This window comes from Mytilus californianus, unplaced genomic scaffold (genome assembly GCF_021869535.1).
Source record: "Mytilus californianus isolate M0D057914Y unplaced genomic scaffold, xbMytCali1.0.p SCAF_22, whole genome shotgun sequence".
NCBI lineage: Eukaryota > Metazoa > Mollusca > Bivalvia > Mytilida > Mytilidae > Mytilus > Mytilus californianus.
Window position 1 is genome coordinate 2,610,400 of NW_026262671.1, and position 24,082 is coordinate 2,634,481.

Sequence of the window (24,082 nt, forward strand, 5' to 3'; positions counted from 1 at the left end):
TTCTGTATGTATGTGCCTGTCCCAAGTCAGGAGCCTGTAATTCAGTGGTTGTCGTTTGTTGCTGTGTTACATTTTTGTTTTTCGTTCATTTTTTTACATTTATTAGGCTGTTAGTTTTCTCATTTGAATTGTTTTACATTTGTCATTTCAGGGCCTTTTATAGCTGACTATGCGATATGGGCTTTGCTCATTGTTGAAGGCCGTACGGTGACCTATAGTTATTAATTTCTGTGTCATTTGGTTTCTTGTGAAGAGTTGTCTCATTGGCAATCAAACCACATCTTTTTTATACATTTTGTATATAGATTCATTGCAAGGTATACTTGTCCTTCTGATGCGGATCCAGGATTTTGAAACAGATGCGGCCTCCAAACTAGGCAGTGTTAGTAGTGGAACATATAAAAAGTAAAATGCAATATGCACTACCATATATATAGCTTCAATAAGGGGCCCTGGGGCCGCTGGTCCCCCTCCCAAATCTGCCTGTGGTGACATGTATTAGGTATAACAATAAGTTTCTCCCAAACTAATTCATAAAGTAATTCAACTATATTTAATGGGCAGAATGAATATAAAGTGTACATGTTTGTCTAACAGGGTTCATCTGGCCATGACCTAACTTTCATGGATTTTTTTTTATCAACATTTAGTTTTGGTTTTGGTGATCAGGTTTGTTTCTCAGAAAGAAGAATAGGTCAACTATATTTGGTGAACAGAATGATTGTAAGGTGAATGTTTGTCTGATGACGTACATCTGACCTTATTTTCATGTTTTTTTTGTCAGCATTAACTTCCCATAAGGTCCCGACGATAGTGAGTGTATAGATTGATTGTAAGGTGTGCATTTCGATCTAACAGGGTTTATTTGAAATTGACCTTATTTTCATGGATCATTTATAATGTTAATTTTCTGTTATACCTGTACTAAAACCTTGGTCTTGAGGTAGCTTGGGTGTCTAAATGTTCAACGATAGATTTTTCTTCTGTAAAAGACTTTAGGTGAATGTACTTTCTAATTTGAATATATGAATACTGGGGGTCACAGACTTTGTTTTTTCGTTAAAATACATTGAAATTAATGAAATCACAGTTATTTTATATATGGGTTGTATAAGGGAATCTAAATGTTTTCCTTACTTAAAATTCAATGAGAGAATTGCTTTTCATAAATACTTCCGAAATATCAAATAAAATTAAGGGGTCACAGGCCTAATATTCTTGAAAAATGAAAAAAAAAAAACAAACAAACAAATTCACTATAATCATCTGCCCTTGATTTTAAAAGGCTTTTTTAAAAAAAAATCAAATACACTTACTGACACTTCATTTTTGTCGAGCCTTCGACTTTTGTCGAAAAAGCGAGACATAGCGATCCTACATTCCGTCGGCGTCGTCGGCGGCGTCCACAAATATTCACTCTGTGGTTAAAGTTTTTGAAATTTTAATAACTTTCTTAAACTTTCCTGGATTTCTACCAAACTTGGACAGAAGCTTGTTTATGATCATAAGATAGTATCCAGAATTAAATTTTGTAAAAAAAAAAAATCCTGTTTTTCCCTTTTTTACTTATAAATGGACTTAGTTTTTCTGCCAGGAAACATTCCATTCACTCTGTGGTCAAAGTTTTTAAAATTTTAATAACTTTCTTAAACTATCCTGGATTTGTACCAAACTTAGACAGAGGCTTGTTTATGATCATAAGATAGTATCCAGAAGTAAATTTGTAAAAAACAAAATTCCATTTTTTCCGTATTTAACTTATAAATGGACTTAGTTTTTCTGCCAGGAAACATTACATTCACTCTGTGGTTAAAGTTTTTAAAATTTTAATAACTTTCTTAAACTATCCTAGATTTGTACCAAACTTGGTCAGAAGCTTGTTTATGATCAAAAGCTAGTATCTAGAAGGAAATTTTGTACCTGTTTATCCGTATTTTACTTATAAATGGACTTAGTTTTTCTTCCAGTTAACATTACACACAGTCTGCAGTTAAAGATTTAAAACATTTATTAGATTCATAAACTATCCTGGGTTTTTACCAAACTTGGACAGAAGCTTCTTACAATCAAAAGATTGTATCGAAAGGAATATTATTATTTTTTTCCTCATTTTGGTTGAGCCTGCGATTAACAGCAAAAGTAGGCGAGACACTGGGTTCCGCGGAACCCTTTCGAATTTTTTTTATAATAATCCTTAAAATTCAAAATTTTATGTTTCTGTTGTATATTGAAAGATTCTTGGTAAAACATTTTTAAACTAAAAAAGTATTTTAGCAACATGCTCAGAAAAGATGTTCAGAAAAAGACACCCAATCTACCGGGCGCATTGGCATTTGCGCCGAATTTTAAAAAAAATCCAATCTTTCATTAGCGCCACCAGGCCAGTTATATTTCATTTGAGCCAAAAAACAAAAAACAAAAATAAAAACTACATTTGCGCCATTTTGCAGGTAACATACAACGGAAAAGTTTAAAATATTCATTGCTACATCGTGAATAAGAATTATTTTTAGAGTCTTCCCCATGGGCAACTAAGTTCATAAACCGGCATATCTTGTATAAAACTGAGAGACACTTAGGTTTAAAATTATATAGTTTTCACATGTTTCAGTTGTCATGATTGTCATTGTCTGAGTCTAACTGCCGCTAGTTTTCTCATAATTGGATTGTTTCATATTTTTTCATTTCGGGGCCGTTTAAGGCCAACTATACGGTATGGGTTTTTTTCTCATTTTTGAAGGCCGTACGGTTGCCTATAATTGCTTTCATCCATTTTAACTTTGGTTGTTGTCTCATTGGCAATCATACCACATCTCCTTATTTTTATATAGAGGAAATAAGTCTGTATTTTTTTTATGACCACACTTATCGGTTTTCCAGTGTACATCAGTACATCCGAGCCGTTGCTTACAAGTCTTGTGTCAGAATAAACTTTCAGTTTTACTCCAGTGTATAGTGGTTCCCTTCAGGTTTTATGGTCTCGTTAATTTATAACAGAACTGTGTTTTAACATTATTATGAAAACGGTCTTATTAAGAACTTATCAGTGTATAGTGCTTTCATAAAGGTTACGATGCCTCTGATTTCGGAGGAATATGTTGTATTATGCAATCAAAAACTGTGTTTTAAAGTTATTATTAAAGGTATCTTTTGAATAAAACTATTTTTTATACTATTTACCTGTATAATTGGCGCAAATGAAATATGGTTTGTGGCGCAAATGAAAGATTATTTTGGCGCAAATGAAATGCCAATTGGCGCAAATGAAATGCCAATTGGCGCAAATGAAATGCCAATTGGCGCAAATGAAATGCCAATTGGCGCAAAAATAATCTTGTAGCAAAGCACAGCATCTACCTTAAAGACTTTCAACATAGAAATCAATCAACACCAGTTACACAGTCAGGACAATTCAGTGTGTGCACTCCTGTTCAAATCTTATTTACTTTATAAGATATCTTATATAGTTAATTAGATATATTATATAAGTTTATAAGATACATGTATCTCATAAAGTTTATAAGATGTCTCATATAATTTATAAGATATCTTTCAAAGAAAATTATATAAGACACCTTATAAATTATATGAGATATCTTACATTTGGCTCAAAACATGATAGAAATGCTCAACAAGGCCTTGCTTTCTACCTGTTTCCAAGCCTTGTACAAATAAAATTAAAATTCCGATACATTATTATATATGTATGTTTTTCTATATTTCTAAAGTTTATGAGATATCATCTAAAGTATATAGATATCTTATAAATATTTTGTATAAAAGATATCTTATAAATATTTTGTATAAAAGATATCTTATAAATATTTTGTATAAAAGATATCTTATATACTTTATAAGATATCTCATATAATTTATAAGATATCTTACTTCTACTTCTACCAATACGCGGCCACCATCAATAAGTTGATTATTTTGCCACTTTTTGGAGGCGCATTTAAAATTTAGACAAAAAATAGATATTGAATTGATTTGAATTTGTGCTATACATCATATATACAGTGAATTTAAAAACATCTTGGCTTGATCTAGTTCATCTCATGCAGGTAAGTCTTGAAGAATTCAAGACTACCGGTATTGGTGGCAGTATGTGGTAGGGCATTCCAGTCTCGTATCGTCCTTGGGTAAAAAGATTCCTTCCGCACTTCGGTCCTACAAGATGGTACTTGATATCCATTTGTGTTGATGTTTCTGGATAGCCTATCTGGTGGAATGAGAGTATTACTGGTGTCAACTTTCACCATCCCGTTGGCAAGTTATACATCATTGTAAGCCTTGATGTTCTCCTACGGTCTTCGAGGGTTTTCCATTCTAGTTTGTTAAGCATGTCACTAACAGATGATGTGTTATGATAATCAAATTATTACTCATATAGTTATAAATAAGATAACAGTAACAATATTTGAGATACATATATTTGTTTATTATAACATTTAGGAGTCCTAGTGAAAGTAGGAATTTGTAAAAAGACGTAAAAATAAAAATTTTGAGCATTCATTTGAAGCAATGCAATCATATCAAAACATGTAGTTGAAACTACTTCGAAAATGTGTCACAGTCTAATGCTACATGTATGCATAGAAATAAAATTTCAGATTTTTATGGCCCCGCAACAAAGTTGTCGGGGCCATATAGTTTTACCCTTGTCCGTCATTCCGTCATTCCATCATTCCGCAACAAACCATTATACGGAGTTTTTTCTAAACGCCTTCAGATATTGGGCTGATTTTTGGTATGTGAGTTAACCATGATGAGTTACAGATCAAGTTTAAGTTTCGTTCCGCTCCTCTAATTTTTTACCGATATGACGGGCTTTGGACTTTGATTAATTGTTGAAAATCACAGTTATACGTATCTTTTTTCTAAATGCCTTCTGATATTGGCCTGATTTTTGGTATGTGAGTTAACCACGATGAGCTACAGATCAAGTTTAAGTTTCGTTCCGCTTCGCTAATTTTTGCCGAAATTACGGGCATTGGACTTTGAAAATTGTTGAAAATCACAGTTATACAGACTTTTTTCTATACGCCTTCAGATTTTGCGCTGTTTTTTTTATATGTGAGACTACTATGATGAGTTACAGATCAAGTTTATGTTTCGTTCCGCTATGCTGATTTTCATGTCGTTTCAACACATCTTGTTAGATCTGCAGTACATTCACTTCCTGTTTGCTGATAGTTTGAAATTTAATTACTCATTGATCAATGAAATTTTTCATCAAACTAGTATTGGTCTTGAGAGCTGGATACTATCCATGCATGTTTGTGTCCACATGTGTTGTTGAAATTGCAGATTTTTCAATTTTTTGAGACGGGGCCATTCGTGTCGTTCCGACACATCTAGTTTAACTGTATGGTGTAAAACAAATAAAAATCTCCTTGCAAATAAATTTAATAAATCATTATACAATCTAACCAAACCTATCACAAAGCTTCAAAATCAAAAATGTTTAATCAAACTTGCCTTTGAAATAATAGTCATTTCTTTTACTTGCACATAGTGCGTCGAATGAAGTGACAAGTATATATGTTTCTCAAGTTTGGGATTTTTTATTAATTCATCAACAAATTCCATTTCATAAACTATAGTGATTATAATGGCACAAAGACAGACCACGACAAACTTTTGGTATTTTTTTTTTATTGTTTATACAGTGTGTACAATTATTGTCTGTCCCTCTGGTATCTTTCGTCCCTCTTTTATTAATGTTAAACTTTGGATGTAATGATAGACCTCCATCCTTTTACATGTATACTTTAAAATAAGAAGATGAGGTATGACTGCGAATGATACAAGTCTCCACCAGAGATCAAATGACATAGAAGTAAACAACATTCGGTCACTGTATGGCCTTCAACTGTGAGCAAAATCTGATAATTTTTAGGGTTATTTGAGGATACATGTATTACAAATAGAGAAATAAAGTCTATCTTTTTGCAGATATCGTATAATTGTTTTGAATGTACGAATGTGAAAAGTGAAAATAAACGCTCCTGCACTCATGACGAGCACGCTTTCACATTTCTTTCAATTTAATACCATACAGACAGAATGTATTACGATACCTTATTAACCTGAATTTAGATTCCTCTTAACCTTTCAGCAATAATGGTTGCATTTACACCTATATATTTATTCTGAGTACAGACCTAAACAGTAAAATCACAAAAATACTGAACTCCGAGGAAAATTCAAAACGGAAAGTCCCTAATCAAATGGCAAAATCAAATGATAAAACACATCAAACGAATGGACAACAACTGTCATATTCCTAAAACAGTGTTATGATTGGATCTTAATAAATACAATTCAATTGCATTCCATATTTCAGAGAAACAAACACTTTCCTGGATTCCGATGTGCAGTTTTTTTTTTTTCGTTCCTTCAGTTAAAAATAAATTAAGTCGGGAAAATGTTTTGATATGTTCGCGTGTGGTAATGATTTAAGTGTATTGCATTGTATGACAGAGACAATGGAGGGACAATAGAAATCGGCAAAACAATACTGTGTAACTATGTTGACATTCTTTAATAAAATGCATGTCTGTTTATTTTATCATCTTTTCCTGACTTTAAAAATTAAACCCTCCAATCCAAAAGTGTTTTGCAATTTCTGAAATACACAATTCATACAACTGTTACATATCTAGGACCAACCATGTGTTAAAACTTTTTAAAAGAGGGTCGAAATATACCAGAGGGACAGTCAAACGCATAGATCGAAAACAAACTGACAACGCCATGGCCGAAAATAAAAAGACAAACAGACAAATAATAGTACAGATGACACAACATAGAAAACTAAAGACTAAGCAACACGGACCCCACCAAAACTGGGGGTGATCTCAGGTGCTCCGGAAGGGTAAGCAGATCCTGCTCTACATGTGGCACCCGTCGTGTTGCTTATGTTATTACAAATCCGGTAAATAGTCTAATTCGGTAAGTGACATTCGTGAAAAGGGAAGGGTATTGTAGTTACAACATAAGGAACATATCCGATATCATCTGTGAAATGGTTATTCCATAACGGTCAACCAACTCGTGATGGCTTCCGTAAAATTTACGAAGGGATGACTTCAACTTCACTATTTGGAACTCTTGGTTTAATAGCTTCCTTGTGAGCAGCAATCCTCTATCAAGGAAATCATGATAGGAAACACAAGCCCGGGAATATCGTATCAGTTGGGAGGTATATACTCCGTACGCAGGCGCTGCTGGAATGTTGCTACATAGAAATGGAAAGTTCACAATTGGGAAGCTGAAATCATCTCTTTTGTCGTAAAGTTTTGTTTTCAACCGATCCTCATTGTCAATTTCTAGATGGAAGTCAAGATATGAGGCAGATTTAACTGTATCTGCAGTATCCTTTGTCTCAAGTTCGATGGGATAGATTCGTTCAACATAGTCACCAAATTTTGTATTATTTAGTGAGAGAACATCATCTATATAGCGGAACGTAGAGTTAAAGGATATTGCTAACTTCTTATCTTTTTTCCTAAGATCAAGATGCACAGGTTCGTATGTACTAAGAGTAAGGTTTGTGGCTTGAACACGGCCACATTTGTCAATATCTTATCATTAACCTTAAAAACAATGATATGGAAACAGGAAGGAAGCAAGGTATCACCAGCCCAGTAGTCAGCACTTCGGTGTTGGCATGAATATCAATTATATGGTCATTTTTATAAATTTCCTGTAACAAAACTTTGAATTTTTCGATAAACTAAGGATTTTCTTATCCCAGGAATAGATTACCTTAGCCGTTTTTGGCACAACTTCTGGAATTTTGGGTACTCAATGCTCTTCAACTTTGTACTTGTTTGGCTTTATAACTATTTTGATTTGAGCGTCACTGATGAGTCTTATATAGATGAAACGCGCGTCTGACGTATTAAATTATAATCCTGGTACCTTTGATAACTATTTGAATTGAAAAGACCAAATGAATTTCTATATTTGATTCACTTTAATCGGTTTGTGCAATTCTGTTGTGTGGATCACTTACGAATCTAACATCACTTATATTATGTATATGAAACTATTCATTTCCTTTTATTCTTGTAATTAAACTAGATCAAGTACATGGACAATCTTGAATTAAACCACTTTTCAATTTTTATATTCAAATTTCCCACTAAGATCAATTGAAACGATTATAAACTAAGATGCTTTTACCACATGCGATGTACAATTTTGTACAGTCTTTGTTGAAGCAAATATCCTGGGTCCGCGTTATTTGTTTATCTACAACTATGTCAGTAAATGTTCCATCTGGTCTCAGTCTACACACACCTTTATTATGAGCAAAAACGTACACAAATCCTTGATTATCTATTGCTACTCCATGCAGCCTTATGTTGTCTTGTGGTTTATATGTATATAAACAGATTTTCACCGTTGACTGCCAAACAACAAACGACCTCATTGTCGCTGTAATAGATATTTCTATCAAATAAGATGTACCACGGTGTTAGTTCTTCATTATATATTTCAATAGAACGAATGTAGCTGCCTCTGTGATCTAGTAGCGATATGTTCCCTTTCGTTCCGATAAACAAGTTTTGATTGGATGCAGCAATCCCTCCTAGTCCACTTTTCTTTAAATATACTTTATTTAAAAGTTTCTTTTGGTCAAAGTCTATAAATTGTATGCAATCTTGTAAATAAGATGTAACTACACCCATATTTTTATCTGGAATAAGAGCAATTTGCCCTCGTCGGAATTCAATGTTAAGTTGATATTTAAATTTTACCTTATTGTCATGGACCATAATTCTTGAATCAGACAAGAATGAAGAGACAGTCGTAATAAGTTCGTCTTTCTCGTTTATTATTATTCCCTTAATAACATGCCGCATATTTCCTATATCCATATCTTGCTTATGAATAAAGGATGGTAAACCGTGATGTTGTCCAAGTGGAATCTGCGGCTGGTGCATTTTTGGTTGGACAAAAGTAATTACAGACGCTTCTTCCTTTGTTTCAATTGTTCCAATAGACGTTATAGTTTCTTGAAGTATGTTTTGATTCAGTTTAATTGTAGATCGAATGGCTTGTTCTGTCATGGTAATAAGTCTTTTTGCGAAATTATCCAGAACCCTTTTGTAACCATGAACAGCAATGAACGCTTGTTTTTCAGATCCATGTTTCTCAACTATATCAAAATTATCCTTTTTTTCGTTTGTCATCCTTTCAACATCCTGTATTTCATTAAGCATTGCTTTAGCGTTTGTTACTATTTTATCTGTTTGTAGTTCCAGATCATTTAGCAGTGACTTCCCCAGGGATTCGATGTGACTGATCGCGTCTTCTCTCAATCTTATTATTTCAATTTTGACTTCATTCGCCTGTTTTTCTATCCTCTCAATTAAGGTGTGTCTGTCGTTTGAAATGGTGGATGTAGTAGTTAAAACGTGATGTATGAGTTCAATAGCCTCGTCAAATAACTGAGACTGTTTTGCACCTTTACATGCTATGTCAACTGACAAAACTTTTTGGCAGAAGCGGTGTGTTTCTACTCGGCATTCTTTGCAACTTAAAGTATCATGGTCGATACAAAAATATTCAAAAGGCAATTTGACGTGTTTTGAACAGCATTGGTCAGGGATAGTAGGATGATCTGGCTTGTTGTTAATATCAATGAGTTCGTGCTCTTGAGTTAATGTTTGGACGCGATGGTTTTCTGTACATTCTAAACACAATGCGCCTTTACATGTGACACACCAATGAGCGGACATATTATTCTTACCAAGTGCTTTACACGGTTCACATGTAGCGTCTTCCATTGTCTAAAACATAGTTATACAGTTATTAAGCAAATTGTTTATATTACTTGATCCCGAGAACAAGTTATTACCTCACCACATTGTTAATTATTTAATATCGTTTATGGCTTTTAAGAAAAAACAACTCGTAAAGGCATGGAATATTATTTTAGGTGGTAAATGTTGTATTAAAAAAGTCAAGATCAAAAGTGACCTAGACTTAAAACTTGCTCTCGCTTTTTCTCGAAAACAATTATAAATGGAAGTAGACACTTAACGGTATGAAAATAAACATTTCTTTGTTTATTCTTTCGTTAAAGGAGTAAAGTCTTGCCTTTTTCACAATTCAGATATTATTTTCTGACTTTGTATAATCCTATGTGAAAATTTTAAACACTAATGAAAAACTCAATTACCAAACTTTGGCCTCTAATCTTTAAAAAATTGCACCATTTGTCGATTCTACGACCAAGCAAAAGTTAAAGTTTAAACATTTGTCTAAACGAAAAACCATGATTTAGTCTGCAGTTAGGATGGTCAATCAAAGTTGATTATTTGTTGGCTTGGTCACTCCACTATTCAAATGATACGATCACCATTTATCAACATGAAACCGAAATTGTCTGATGACTCGTATTGATAAATGGGTATGAGTCGATATCGTAAGTAGTTTGTATCATAGTGACTTAGAATCTTCAACATAGATCCTTCTCACTACAGCCCTTGATATTCATTTAAATTTCCATCAAAGGTTATGCTCACTTTGACCTTTGAACCATTCAATTTGTTATGGGATAAGCTCGAAAACCGTGACAGTCATAGAAAAATTAGATGAAATGTTTTGCACGTTAAGCCAAAACATTGTCAAGCTTGATCCAAAAGCTACGACCCCTTCGTAAGAGAAATAATTCGAATCAAATGTTCCAAAAGTATAGTAAGTGGTCATTATTCGGAAAATATTCGTCATAAGGGCTTAGTGTCATCATTGGACCTTGATAACATCAAATTGTCAAAATCATCAGACATTACTCTACTGGACCTTTTTATGTAAAATTGTGTGTAACCGTAAAGGATTAAATGGTAGAAATAATTTGCGACCTCAATCAGAAACTTGATTTCGTTTTGACGGAAAAGGTTCAATCGACCTTTCACTCATTGAAAGTTCCATACCAAAAATGCATATATGGCCTAATGTAAACGTGTCGAGCTACATATATCGATACTTTTGCTCTCAAATTAATTAAATCGCGTTTTAAGTCTTCGAATTTGGATTTCAAAGACTTTGTATGAAGACATTACATTAATAAATACGAAAATACTTACGTATTTCTTTAAAAGAGAGGTGGATAGAGAAAATGTCTATTGAAATATATAAGTTGGAGACAAACTGACAACGCCCTGGCAACAAAACACGACAAAAAAGACAAATGCAACATAAAAAACAAAAGAACCAATCAAAAATCGGATGTGATCTTAGGTGCTCCAGATGGATAAGTAGATGAGAGAATGGTTTGCTTGAATCAGAGTGGGTTTATTTGTGTGCAAAATATGATATATCCACCCCTAAAACAAGATATTTATATCTATGTTGGCCATTCTGTTTTATGAAACAAAGTCAATTTCTAGTTGTAAGCCAAGAAATGAGGAAGATTTAATTGCATCTGTAGAATTCTTTAGTTCAAGTTTGATTCGATAGATACATTCAACATAGTCACCAACAATACTAGTGAGAGGACATTAACTATATAGCGGAACATGAAGTTTAGGTATGATGTTAGCTTCTTTTCATTTGAATTAGGTAATGTAGTAAGATGGAAAGAAGAGGTTTGTTCAAAGGGAATTTTTATTATTTGTCGTAAACACGTCCTCCAAACGTAACTTATAAGTTGTCAATGAAAAGAAATCAAGCATTTTGAATTTTGTCATTTTCAGAGAATTGTTTGCTTGAATCAGAGTAATTTTTTTCTTTTTTTTTTTTTTTTTTTTTTTTGCAAAATATGATATATCCCTCCCTAAATAGGGAATACTTATGTGAAGGGTAGAAAATCAATTTATTTTTTATACAAATGCAAGATAAAAGAGACGTAGATACTTTAACAGATTTTAGATTTCTTTTAGTATCCACATCTGATGATTCACTTAGTATCAAGAGTAGTTAGTTTAACAATAACTCTAAAGCCTGGTTTTGATGTTCTAAAAATTTATGTTAATAGTTTGAAGATATTTTTGGAGTACTTTGAAGACCCAGCTAGCAATATAACGTTGTTTGTGAGGACACTTATGTAAAAGAGGGGTCGAAAGATACCAAAGTTACATTTAAACTCATAAGTTGAAAATAACCCGAGAACGCCATGGCAAAAAACGAAAACGACCAAAAGACAAACAACAGTATATAAAATACAACACAGAAAACTAAAGACCGAGCAACACGAACCGCACCAAAAATCTAGGTATCCAATACAGGGAAAGAAGATCAAGTTCTCCACAGATAGAACAGTGTTTACCATATTTTAGAATGATTAAATCTGCCTTTGTTTTAAAGTTCTACTGGCAACAGTGAAGACATCCGATTTTATCCCGAGAATGTCTGTTTTCTTTGATAAAGTAGCAAAATGTCTTTTTTTGTGTAGGAATATCTTGTCAAACTGAACAAACTCATATCTACGACATTTGCTATTAAATGTATAAGTAAACTTAATAATTAACTCTTCAAAGAAACCTAGCATCATTGTTAGCGCTAAGAGGTACTGTAAACAACTCTTTGTGCAATTAAATATTCAAATTTTAAAAAAGCTTTCACATAGAACAATTTTGAAGGAGACTTTGTAATTTCGTGTTTACAAAAGTACCTAGTTACCAAATATTTTTTTCAGATCAAGAAGGTATATATATATGCTTTTACAAAAGACTATTCTGAACACAAAATATTTAAATATGTGAATCTATAGAGTTCATTGAACAAATATGTTTTGCAATGCTTCTGGTCTAACTAGTTCCTTCGCACGTTAACATATTAATAATAGTTAGGTTTATCATTTTGTAATTGTTTTATTTTAATATTATAGTAATACAACACATTTTCTGAAATCTGATAGTCATTAAAGATATTTCATTAGCCTACAGATCACAATTTTAGGAAACGACAAAAATATGTATAATACATAGTATACATGCGAGCGTTTGTCAAGAACATAATAGAGATATCGTTCAAGACCGAGAGTTAAAATCATTCCTCAGTAAAGGACCTAAATATCGTCCATCGTCAATTATTAATTGGAATGAGTGTCGTAATATCATCCACGACTCACTCCATACTTACTGTTTGAAATGGATAAAACGGGAAAAAGCTGACAAAAAATCTTTGGACTCTTTTTTTAATTCAGTAATGAACATAGTTGATATACGTATTCAACATTTTAAAGAACATTTTACTCTTACCAATAACCACAATAAACCTATTTCTCGTATCAAACATAAACTAAAAGAACTAGCCAAGGAATTTGTTTTTGTCCCGGCCGATAAAGCTGCTAATAATATTATTATTGTTTGACGTAAATTTTACATTGAGGTTCTGAAAAAAGAAATCACCAATTCACCAACATTCCAACTGACTCCATTTTCAGAAAACGACATCTGTAACAAACATAAACTTTTAGCTACCGCTTTACAAGCAGAACCAAATACACGAAAGTCCCAACTATGTATTGGCTTCCAAAGCTACACAAAACACCTTACAAATATAGATTTATTTCGTCTTCAAGCCATTGTTCCACTACTAAATTGTCTATTCTTCTTACCAGTACACTTGGTACAATCAAAAACCTGATAATAAATTGTTCAAATAAGGCCTTCGAAAATAGTGGAATTAATTACTTTTGGAGTGTCAAGAACTCGTTGGAAGTACTTGATAAATTACATGCATATATTGGTGATTTTGAATCTGTTCAAAGTTTTGATTTTTCTACCCTATATACCACATTGCCTCACATTCTCATTAAGAAAAAATTCACACACCTAATTAAATGGGCATTTAAAAAGTCAGAATGTGAATATATATGTTCAAACTCTTTTAGGTCATTTTTTAGTAGCAATAAACAAAAAAACTATGTCAATTGGACATGCTTTATACTATATATGCCCTTGAATTTTTACTAGATAACATTTTTGTTCGCTTTGGAGATTCCGTATATCGTCAGGTTATCGAAATAATTCCAATGGGGACTATCTGTGCACCACTTATTGCGGACCTTTTTTTGTATTGCTATGAGTTACAATTTATGACAAAAATCAGCAAAGACCCATCGAAACAACATCTGATACACAAATTTAATAATACTTTTAGATATTTGGATGATATTTTGGCTCTCAATAATGACGACTTCAGTATGTATACTAAAGAAATTTATCCTGTTGAACTTACTTTAAATAAAGCTAATACTAACAATGACCACTGCCCTTTCCTCGATCTTGATATCTATATCATTAATGGAAAGCTTAATACTAAAATATATGACAAAAGAGATGATTTTTCATTTCCTATCGTTAATTATCCATTTTTAGATGGTGACGTTACCTTGTCACCATCTTACGGTGTTTATATATCTCAACTTGTACGATTCGCTCGTGTATGTAACAATGTTTTAGATTTTAACGAGAGAAATTTATGTATTACTGAAAAATTATTACACCAGGGTTTTCGATATCACAAACTAGTCAAAACATTTACTAAATTTTATCATCGGTATAAGGACATCATTCGTAAATATAGCTCAACATGCAGACTTCTTATACGTTCAGGTATTTCATATCCAATTTTTTATGGAAATATTCTTTATAAAGCACAAAAATGTCAGTATTCACCTCTGAAGCTAACAAAACCTTTAAATAGACTTCTTAAGAAGGGATATAGTTACGATACTGTTGTCAGGTCATTAAAGATTGCATATTTTGGCGTTAATATTGATTCACTTATAGGGTCTTTGCATCGGCACTAAACACATTTATTTAAAAACCAGTTGTTGGCATGACACGGGTTATGTTCTTCTCATATATGTTATGATGGTATGATACTAAACCCCTAACGGGAAGGATTGTGCCTGATATTCATATGATGAAGACTTAATCTTTCAATCAGTTTAATTGAAGTCTGGAGCTGGCATGTCAGTTAACTGCTAGTAGTCTGTTGTTATTTATGTATTATTGTCATTTTGTTTATTTTCTTTGGTTACATCTTCTGACATCAGACTCGGACTTCTCTTGAACTGAATTTTAATGTGCGTATTGTTATGCGTTTACTTTTCTACATTGGCTAGAGGTATAGGGGGAGGGTTGAGATCTCATAAACATATTTAACCCCGCCGCATTTTTGCGCCTGTCCCAAGTCAGGAGCCTCTAGCAACAATTATAGTTTTGCTCATCCAACATGCCACTGGAGAGGACATACTCGTCTCTTACCGACAATAATAGTTTCGCTCATCCAACATGCCAGTGGTAGGGACATACCAGTCTCTGACCAAAAATAATAGTTTTGCTCATCTAACATGCCAGCAGTAGGGGACATACTAGTCTCTAACCAAAATCAATAGTTTTGGTCTACCAATATGACCATGGTAGGGGACATACTCGTCTCTATCTAAAACAGTAGTTTTGCTCATCCTACTTGCCAGTGGTAGGTTTTATACCAGTCTCTAACCAAAATCAATGTTTTTCTCATCCTACATGCCAGTGGTTGGGGACATACCAGTCTCCAACCTAAATCAGCAGTTTTGCTCATCCAACTTCCAGTGATGGGGACATACCAGTATTTAAACAAAATCAATATTTTGCTCATCCAATATGCCAGTGTTGGGGACATACCTGTCTCTGACCCAAAATAATAGTTTTGCTCATCTAATATGCCAGTAGTAGGGGGCATACTAGTATCTAACCAAAATCAATAGTTTTAGTCTACCAACATGCCTATGTTAGGGGACATACTCGTCTCTATCTACACCAACTTTTAAGTATATACTAGATTGGAAAAGTATGTGCGCACTAAGGAACAACTTTATTTTTGGTGAGATTATTTCAATATATATAATAAAGCTTCTCTTAAATTATACTGTTGTTTCTTGGCTGCACACAATGTTTCCACAATGAATATAACAACGGAAAACTACATAAATTCAGCAGATTTCTTCATTTTCATAATTGTGACGTCATTACATCAAAAATCTTATGTAATCATTTATATTTCTTAATATTTTACATTTCCAAACATAATGTGCAAATTTTAAATGCTGCATTATGTACTTACTCCATGATACTATTAAATGTATTTGGATGTCCTGCATTTATAAGACTTTACAATTTTTTCCTCCTGCTTGATCAAAATATTTCTTTCTTCAAAGTTTGGAATTTCTTTGAGAAAAACCATAACCTCAGAGTTCAATGGTCATTCCTTAACTGAAAAAAAACCCAATACGGATTGAAAAGTCATTACGTGTTTTCGATGCAGTTAGCTGTTCATCAACACAATTTTGCTATTTCATTTTAAGCATCTGGATTTTGTTTGAATGAATGCATTTATATATGTAATGTTTTCAAGCGAACAAAATACATAAAGATAAGCCCAAACACTTATAAATGCATCATATAAGCTGCATTCATGTATAATTTGGGATCTTCTTGAAAGCACTGTCACTAAGACAATTTGAAAAAAGAATATTTTTCCGATTTTTTCTATGGTTATTCTATGTAGAAATAATGAAACACATAGATTTATACACATGAAACCTACACACTGTTGTTGATTGCTGTTTGTCGTATATATTTTTTTTTCATTTTATCTTATCTTACTAAATCGTGATGTTGGTTTTGTCAATTGAATTATTTCGCATTTTGTCATGTCGGTAACTTTTACATGTTTTATAGGTTGTTATTCAGTATGAGCTTTGCTCATTGTTGAATGTCGTACAGTGACCTATGTTGCTTACACCATAGATGCATAAACACATAGATGAAGCTCAGCACCGACTACAAAGGTTCTATGTGCTTTTAATGGCTTTCAAATTAATGTGTTTTCATACATTTTTAGGTTTTAACTTTTATCACAATTGAACATTACTGAGTTGGGTCTTGAAAAACCAATTGTGTCTTATTCTGAATATAACCTAATTTATTAATTGCAAAGTTTTGTTTTGGATTTCTTCATGATAGACAATATTGGATATTCATGATTTGCTCAGTTTAATTTTTACTGAAAAGCATATTCTCATAATGCAATCTTCCTTAGTATTCCATAAAACGTGGAAAAAAATACACAAAAAAAAAACACATTAAGATATCAATATATTCCAATTTATTACTGTAAATGTTCATCACATACAAAATTTTTAATAACAATTACAATAAAATTTTAATAGTTTGTATGAAAGAAAATATTACCAAACATTAATTTAGCAAAACTGCCAAATCACAACTTAGTGTGGACAAAGTTGTGATTACTATGTCAGAACAAAACAAACATCTATTTCATTACCATGCCAATTAGAATTTGTAAGCAATAGATGCTCCTTACATAAACTTATGAATACAATAGCTTTCTCATATATCAACTCATCAAAGATACCAGGCTTAAAATTTTATACGTCAGACTGGCCTTGCGTCTACAAATATTTCATCAATGAGTGACTCTGGAATTAAAAAAGTTAATAAGGCCAAAGTATTGAGGACCCAAAATTCTGAAATTCTTTTTGGTAAATAAAATGAAGTCTGCTTAGGCAAGATTTCAGGTGAATCTAAATTACCAAAATAAAAGACCATTCTATTTTAGATTACAAAATAAAGAAGTACTTTCATGTCATTATAGCAATTCAAAAATGTTCTAAATCATTTGAAAACTATCAATCTTTACATTTAAAAAAATATTTATAGATCAGGGAAAAAAAGTAAAATTTTATCCTATTAGATTTTAGAATTCAGCGACTTAAATGTGCTTTAGAAGGGAAAAAATAAATGCCGTGCTAACAGTATCAGATTACAAAGTTCAGTGAACTGTGGAATATAGGTCAAAATACTAATTTAGCATTTATTTTTAAAAGTTCACATCATAATAAGTGTGTAATAGGTTTCAAGTTGGTGTGACCACAATTCTATGGAAAACTACCTTAAACCAAAACTTAAACCTGATACAGGACAGACAAGCCCATAGATCTGCAAACAATTCCCCCTTCTATTTTAGTTAGGGCATAATAAAAATAAAAGCATTGTTTGTTGGACTTTTAAAATCGAAAAATCCAATAATGCTATCCCTATTATCTGTAAGATACCTTCTCTACCAATAAATTATGGTGATAAAATATCGTTAAGTAAATGCTTTTTCCCCTTTATATTCAATACATTTCAATATTAGGAGGGGCTTTATACTCTCAGTAACATTTCTTGAATTCAAGTTTGAATAAAAAAAATTTAATGAACTGTATATAAATTAAATTAATAAGCATCAAATTATTTTCAATAGTATTCTAAATATGTGATAAAAAATATGACATGTTTATTTGTTCATACAATCTCAATCAAATCAAAAAAAAAAACATATTCACACTTAACTATCACAAATTTATTGAAGAAATCAACACATATGAAGTTTATAGAAGAATCAAAGATTTGAATAGTGAGACTTGTTCCTCATGATGTTTTGATTTTTCTTATTTACACTAAAATAAGAATCTTAAATAAAATCTCATAAGCAGCAAGCACAAATATGCATTATTAAAGATCTAGATATCTAATAGAAAACCCTAAATAATAAAAAAACCAAAGGATATGGGGTATCGATCCATGACACAAAATCAGTACAAATGACTGTGTAACTAAGAAGTAGCCCAAACCAGCACAATTAAAATCTTACACTAGACAGAAGATTTGGTGCATCTCAAACATAATTATTTAAAGATTCTGAATAGTTCTTGAAGAGTATTTTCCTAAAAATAGAAAGTAAAAAATAAAATTGACACATTGTTTATACTATATACTGGATTCAATCTGCTAAGTTCCTTAAATTTTATAAGATGGTGACGACAAATTCTCAGTTTCTTCTTCAACCTTAAGTAGAAACAACTTATTCTGAAGGTTAAAAAAAAAGCCTGCTTTCAGAACAGAATAATACAGAAATGTATATATTTTTAAGATTAGAAAGCATAAACAATGAAAATATAGCGCAAGTTTAGGGAATTATGGTGCCGTTTTGGTAAGTAGGCAATCGGTTAAAAAAAAGAGTTTTATATTTGTATGTATAAAGTTTTGAAAATAAAGGGTATTTGTAATCTAAATGTAAGTACTGCAGAACACTTTCAAGTAAGAACACATTTCTATACTGACCATAAATACTGATTATAAAGCTTATTAAATATTTATTGACTGTATAATACCAGTAATTTGCTATATTGTACCTTCTATTGATTTCAAAGAATTCAATTGACTGTGCTATGTCAATGCTGAATACATAGAGTCTATAAGAGTTATCTTTATTGGCATTGCCCGATATAGAAAGCATCTATTAAATTTTGGAATAATAAATAATAGATAGTTTTTAGAAACTCATGGTTTTTTTCTCTCTCCAGATATCAGATAAGTCAGTAGGATATATACATTGTACAATCCATTAGGCGATCTTATATGGTATATACACAAGTATGCTTTCATCCCATACACACTTTTTAATACATTACATACAGTCAATGACCATATAACGCTTTGTGTGCAACATAATAATATGTTTCCATAAAATCTACGACTTTTCACAGAATTTTTCCAAAATTTATAATTTCACCTGCAATATCATCTTCGGATTCATTTCAATTGAATATCAAAGAATTGCATACAATTATATACTCAGAAAAAAAGAAAGCATTGCAGTATATCAGGAATTATATTGTCACGAATATAAATTTCATTTGCACTATGTCAGAAACAGGATATAGACATGATAGATATCATGCAAGCCAAAAATTTTGTTTTCAAGATATGTATAAATAAATTCTAAAACATGTTAAAACTGTGCCAACCTAAGATAGACACCATTTATTAGGTCAACATATTTTTCTAGAACTTAAAGTTTCAAAATATACATTTTTTTTTCGAGGAACTTATAAAAATATAACAACAATCACAGGTATATTTTTTTATTATCAAACTATGCTTTCACAAAGATCACATTTAATCATATATCATATTCACTCAACATTAATCACTTATTTTCTCTCATTAACATTAAATTTATGCATAAATAATGAAATGTGATAAAAATGTTAAATCATGCAAAAATGTGAAAAATTTGTAAAATGTGTAAATGATATTATGTGAAAATAAAGAGTATAAAAATGTACTTCTATTCTACAAATATTCTCAACAATACATTTTAGAGTCAGTCTTTATTTAAATTATACTGACTAGCAATATTTTATTAACAAACATTCAATATTCAAAACAAGAATATACAATTTAAGTTTATGACCATTTCCATAGGTGGTTAAACTAGAGGTATATGACTTGAAAATTTGATACTTGTAAAATAATGTCCTATTTTGTTGAAAAAAAAATATGTGATTAAAATAAAACATGGTCAGAAAAACCAAGCAAATTACACATATTTAATCATGTGATAAGATGTACTACAAATATAAAAGTGTAAAACTTCTCATATGGGATATTTGCAAATATCTCTTCTTTATCAGAAGATAGGAATATTTGTTTTATCAAACTGTAAGGTACTTTACCAGCAAATGCTTAACTTTAGTCATTTTTTCCAACTAACTTGCTAACCAAGGGGAGATAACTTAACTTATCTCTATAAAATCCATATGCTATTTGTTTCTTTAATATTAATGGTTATTTATTTGTTGAACAAATTGAGATAAAAATACTACAAAAATTTAGTTATATTGCCACATTATAACAATACATACTTTTACAAATTTCTTGTCACAATAAATAGCTTAAGGATGTTCGCTCCTCTATTTAAAAATAACAAGCTTTTTAAATGACTGTTATAAATTGATAGTATATAAATAACTGAAATTAAAAAGCAGAAAAAAATTATAGGTCCGTGACCTTGTTTTCGAGATATAATCAATTAAAAATTTGGCGGGAAATGATTCTCTCTAGATTTTTCATACATTTAACATTGGCGCCTTTTTTCTTTCAAAAACTATGAAAAAATAACAAGGATTTTATAAGATATTCATAAATGGTTTGTCAAACTATATGTGTTAAAATTATGAACAGAAAAGTAGGGGTTAGCGGGAGTTTTTTTTTATTGTCACTACATGGTTAAAACTAGGGGATTCCGAATATCTGACAAAAAACGTCAAAAACAAGAGTAGCGAACATCCTTAACTATTAATATACAAAACTGATAAATACTGGCAATAACTATAAATCATCATCTTCTCTATTTATCAGTTCTCCTTTCAGATTTACATGGATAGTATGTTAGATAGATTTTTTTAAAGATAAATAAAAATTGATAAATATACACTGAAATATAGTTCTATCTTGAGTAAAAAAAACTTACCACACAATATTCTTGATGATAAACAAATGAATCACTGTTTTCCGAATTCTTTTATGAGTACATTAATTTCTATGTATAATTCCATTTTAAAGCATGCAAATGAATACCTTCCACAACTTGATAAAGACAGTTACCGGGGATTCACAATATAAAATAATCATTACTATTTACATACAACCTTTGTTATGAAGTGGTTTTATCACTTAGGCTAGAAAAAATGAAGTTCAAGTTTCTCATACGTACAATTTTTTTTCAGCCGAACAGCATTTTTTTCCCCTTTATTCCTTGCCATGCAAAGCATATTTTGTTGAAATAAAGGGTTTGTTTTACAATACAAAAATTGATTGTTGATGTTTAAAACCATTTTCAGCCTAATTGGCTATTTCAAGTTAGCCAGTTCTATCGGTGGAGGACCGCAGACCTAAGGCATGAAAATGGCATTCTTAGTCAATCAAGATAAAAGTGATAGCCCCTTGCAATTAGAACGGTTAGAACTCATAAACTCAGTGCAGACTTGCTAGTGGTCACAGCAGAGGACTACTTAGACTCGGACAGCAATCAATTTTAGGCAACAACAATTAATTTCTGCCTATTTGTAGAAATTACATAAAGTAAGTGTTTTAGCATTTTTTCATGTGAAAATAAAAATTGGAAACTATATTACACAAAACATAACCGTTAACTATCATCTCTTCAGGAGTAAATGGAAAATTCAGGAGATGGTTGAGAATGTTACTTAGAAATTAATTTTATCTAGCCTTATAATGTGATACTAAGAATTAGTTAAATAAAATGATTACCATATACACTATAAAATGCCCAATTGCCATTTGATGGCTCTGAGACTTTCTTTATACAAATAATTAATTCTAAATTGAAATTACAATCTATTTTGTTCTATGCATGACTATTCTTGAGATTAACTAGTTACAGAGGATAACAATTGTGTTAACTTTAAATCATGTGGCTGACATAACACAGGGATCACCACAGGCTATTTAAGGAGGGTGCTCTTTAATATTTGAATTTAGCACCATCCTTGGATTTCCAGCACCGTCTTGGATTTTTTCAGCCAAAAAAATAGATAATATCATTTAAGTTTGGAAACAAATTTTTTATCAGTATGATTTTCATTGATTTTGAAAGATTAAATTTGAGATAAAAAAAATTTTATCAGAAATTTAAGACGTTTGCATACACTTTTTAACACACACATATATGTGTACTTAAATCATTTCAAAAGCTCAACCCTCTACTATGTTTCTGTGGTGATCCTTGTAATAATTATCTAAGATTCTTTCAAATATATGGAGATGCCCTTGATTATATTAATTTTACAATACTGGGTAAAGTCTGCATTTAACAAATTGGTCAAGTTTAATTTTTTTTTGTATTAATGCTATACTGTTTTATCAATATAAATGCCTTTAGGATAATGAATTGCACCAATGGAATATGAAATGAAAATATTGAAATAAAATTCTTTAGAAGTCAATTTTTATTGGTGATATTGAAGTAATTTTAAAAAGAAGTATTAGTAATTCTAAAACCAATCTGTCATATAACTTCTATTTGACGAAATTTCTTCCGTAAGTTTGATACTGGATCCTTGAACAACACAGGGTCCATTCGAACTTTTGATCGAATGAGAGGCATATATCCAAATAACTGGACAAAGTGAGCCAAGCAAGTTTGTCTCTGTGAAAAATGTTGTTGATCTAATGAAAAGGAAGTTCTTGTCCTACCACTACTTCCCAGCATGCTTTCTTTGTAGATTTTCCTATGAGTCACTTTGATTGGTGGTTGTTTGGTCACATGACTGACTAGAAAATTCATAAGTATATCCTCACAGTTCTGAGATTGGTCCACAATTTGAGTGAATACAGTACTAAGAGAGTTTGTATATAAATAATTATAATACCTGAAAATAAAAGACAAAAATATGTAAACAGACAAAAATGATAAGCATTGTCTAAAAACCAAATAATTGTTTGTGTTTATTTTATTAAAACAATGCACAATATCAGTAAATATGCCTTAACATTGGAAAAGTCTTCCTCTATTTCTGTTATTATCAAAAATGTTTCTGTAAATATTACAATAATTAATCTCAAATTTTATTTTTGCCAGTATATGAGAATATGTGGAGAAAATGTATTTATCAAAATCATGTTGTGGGTTCAATCCCCAGCGGGGTCAAACCAAAAACTTGAAAATATGGGTTCATATTCACATTATAATAACATGTTCTTTCCTGAATATGTATTTAATTTGTCCTTGGCACATTGAACAACCAATCATCATTTTTTTCTAAACAAGGAATTTTTCAGACCTGCCAACTTTTCTGTTTTATGGGGATATACCCCATGAGAGGTGTTGATCTGACCCTTATAAAACTCTTATTATTTAGACTAAAAAGAATTCAGAGGAGTAAACAATACATTTTGAACACATGTATACTCATTCAAAACCATACTATGACATGTATAGGTATGCATAAGGTTCTCCTCATGTGCTTAAAATCCACCATGGAGATTTTGAAAAGTTGGCAGGTATGATTTTTGCTGTGTCATTAAATCTTTAAAAATAAACGATAAAGGAATTGACACTTTCCTTTACTTTTTATTTTTCAGTTAACTAATTCATCTCCCTGTGATTTCTAGCTTGTCAAGCATCAAATGAATCATGATCTAAAAAACTTATCAAAGATACCAGGAGTCAGTTTCACAAAAAACTTATGACTAAG

General features: G+C 31.4%; 1 protein-coding gene across 1 annotated transcript in view; it reads right to left on the minus strand.

Moving 5' to 3' along the window:
* Positions 1 to 17,104: 17,104 nt before the first annotated feature.
* Positions 17,105 to 24,082, minus strand: part of LOC127732091 (exostosin-1-like) — a 90,728-nt gene continuing 83,750 nt past the window's right edge. Inside the window, exon 9 of the mRNA XM_052241145.1 lies at positions 17,105 to 23,257. Within this exon, the coding sequence (XP_052097105.1) occupies positions 22,894 to 23,257 (364 nt within the window). The 3' untranslated portion in view covers positions 17,105 to 22,893. The remainder of the gene's footprint in view (positions 23,258 to 24,082) is intronic.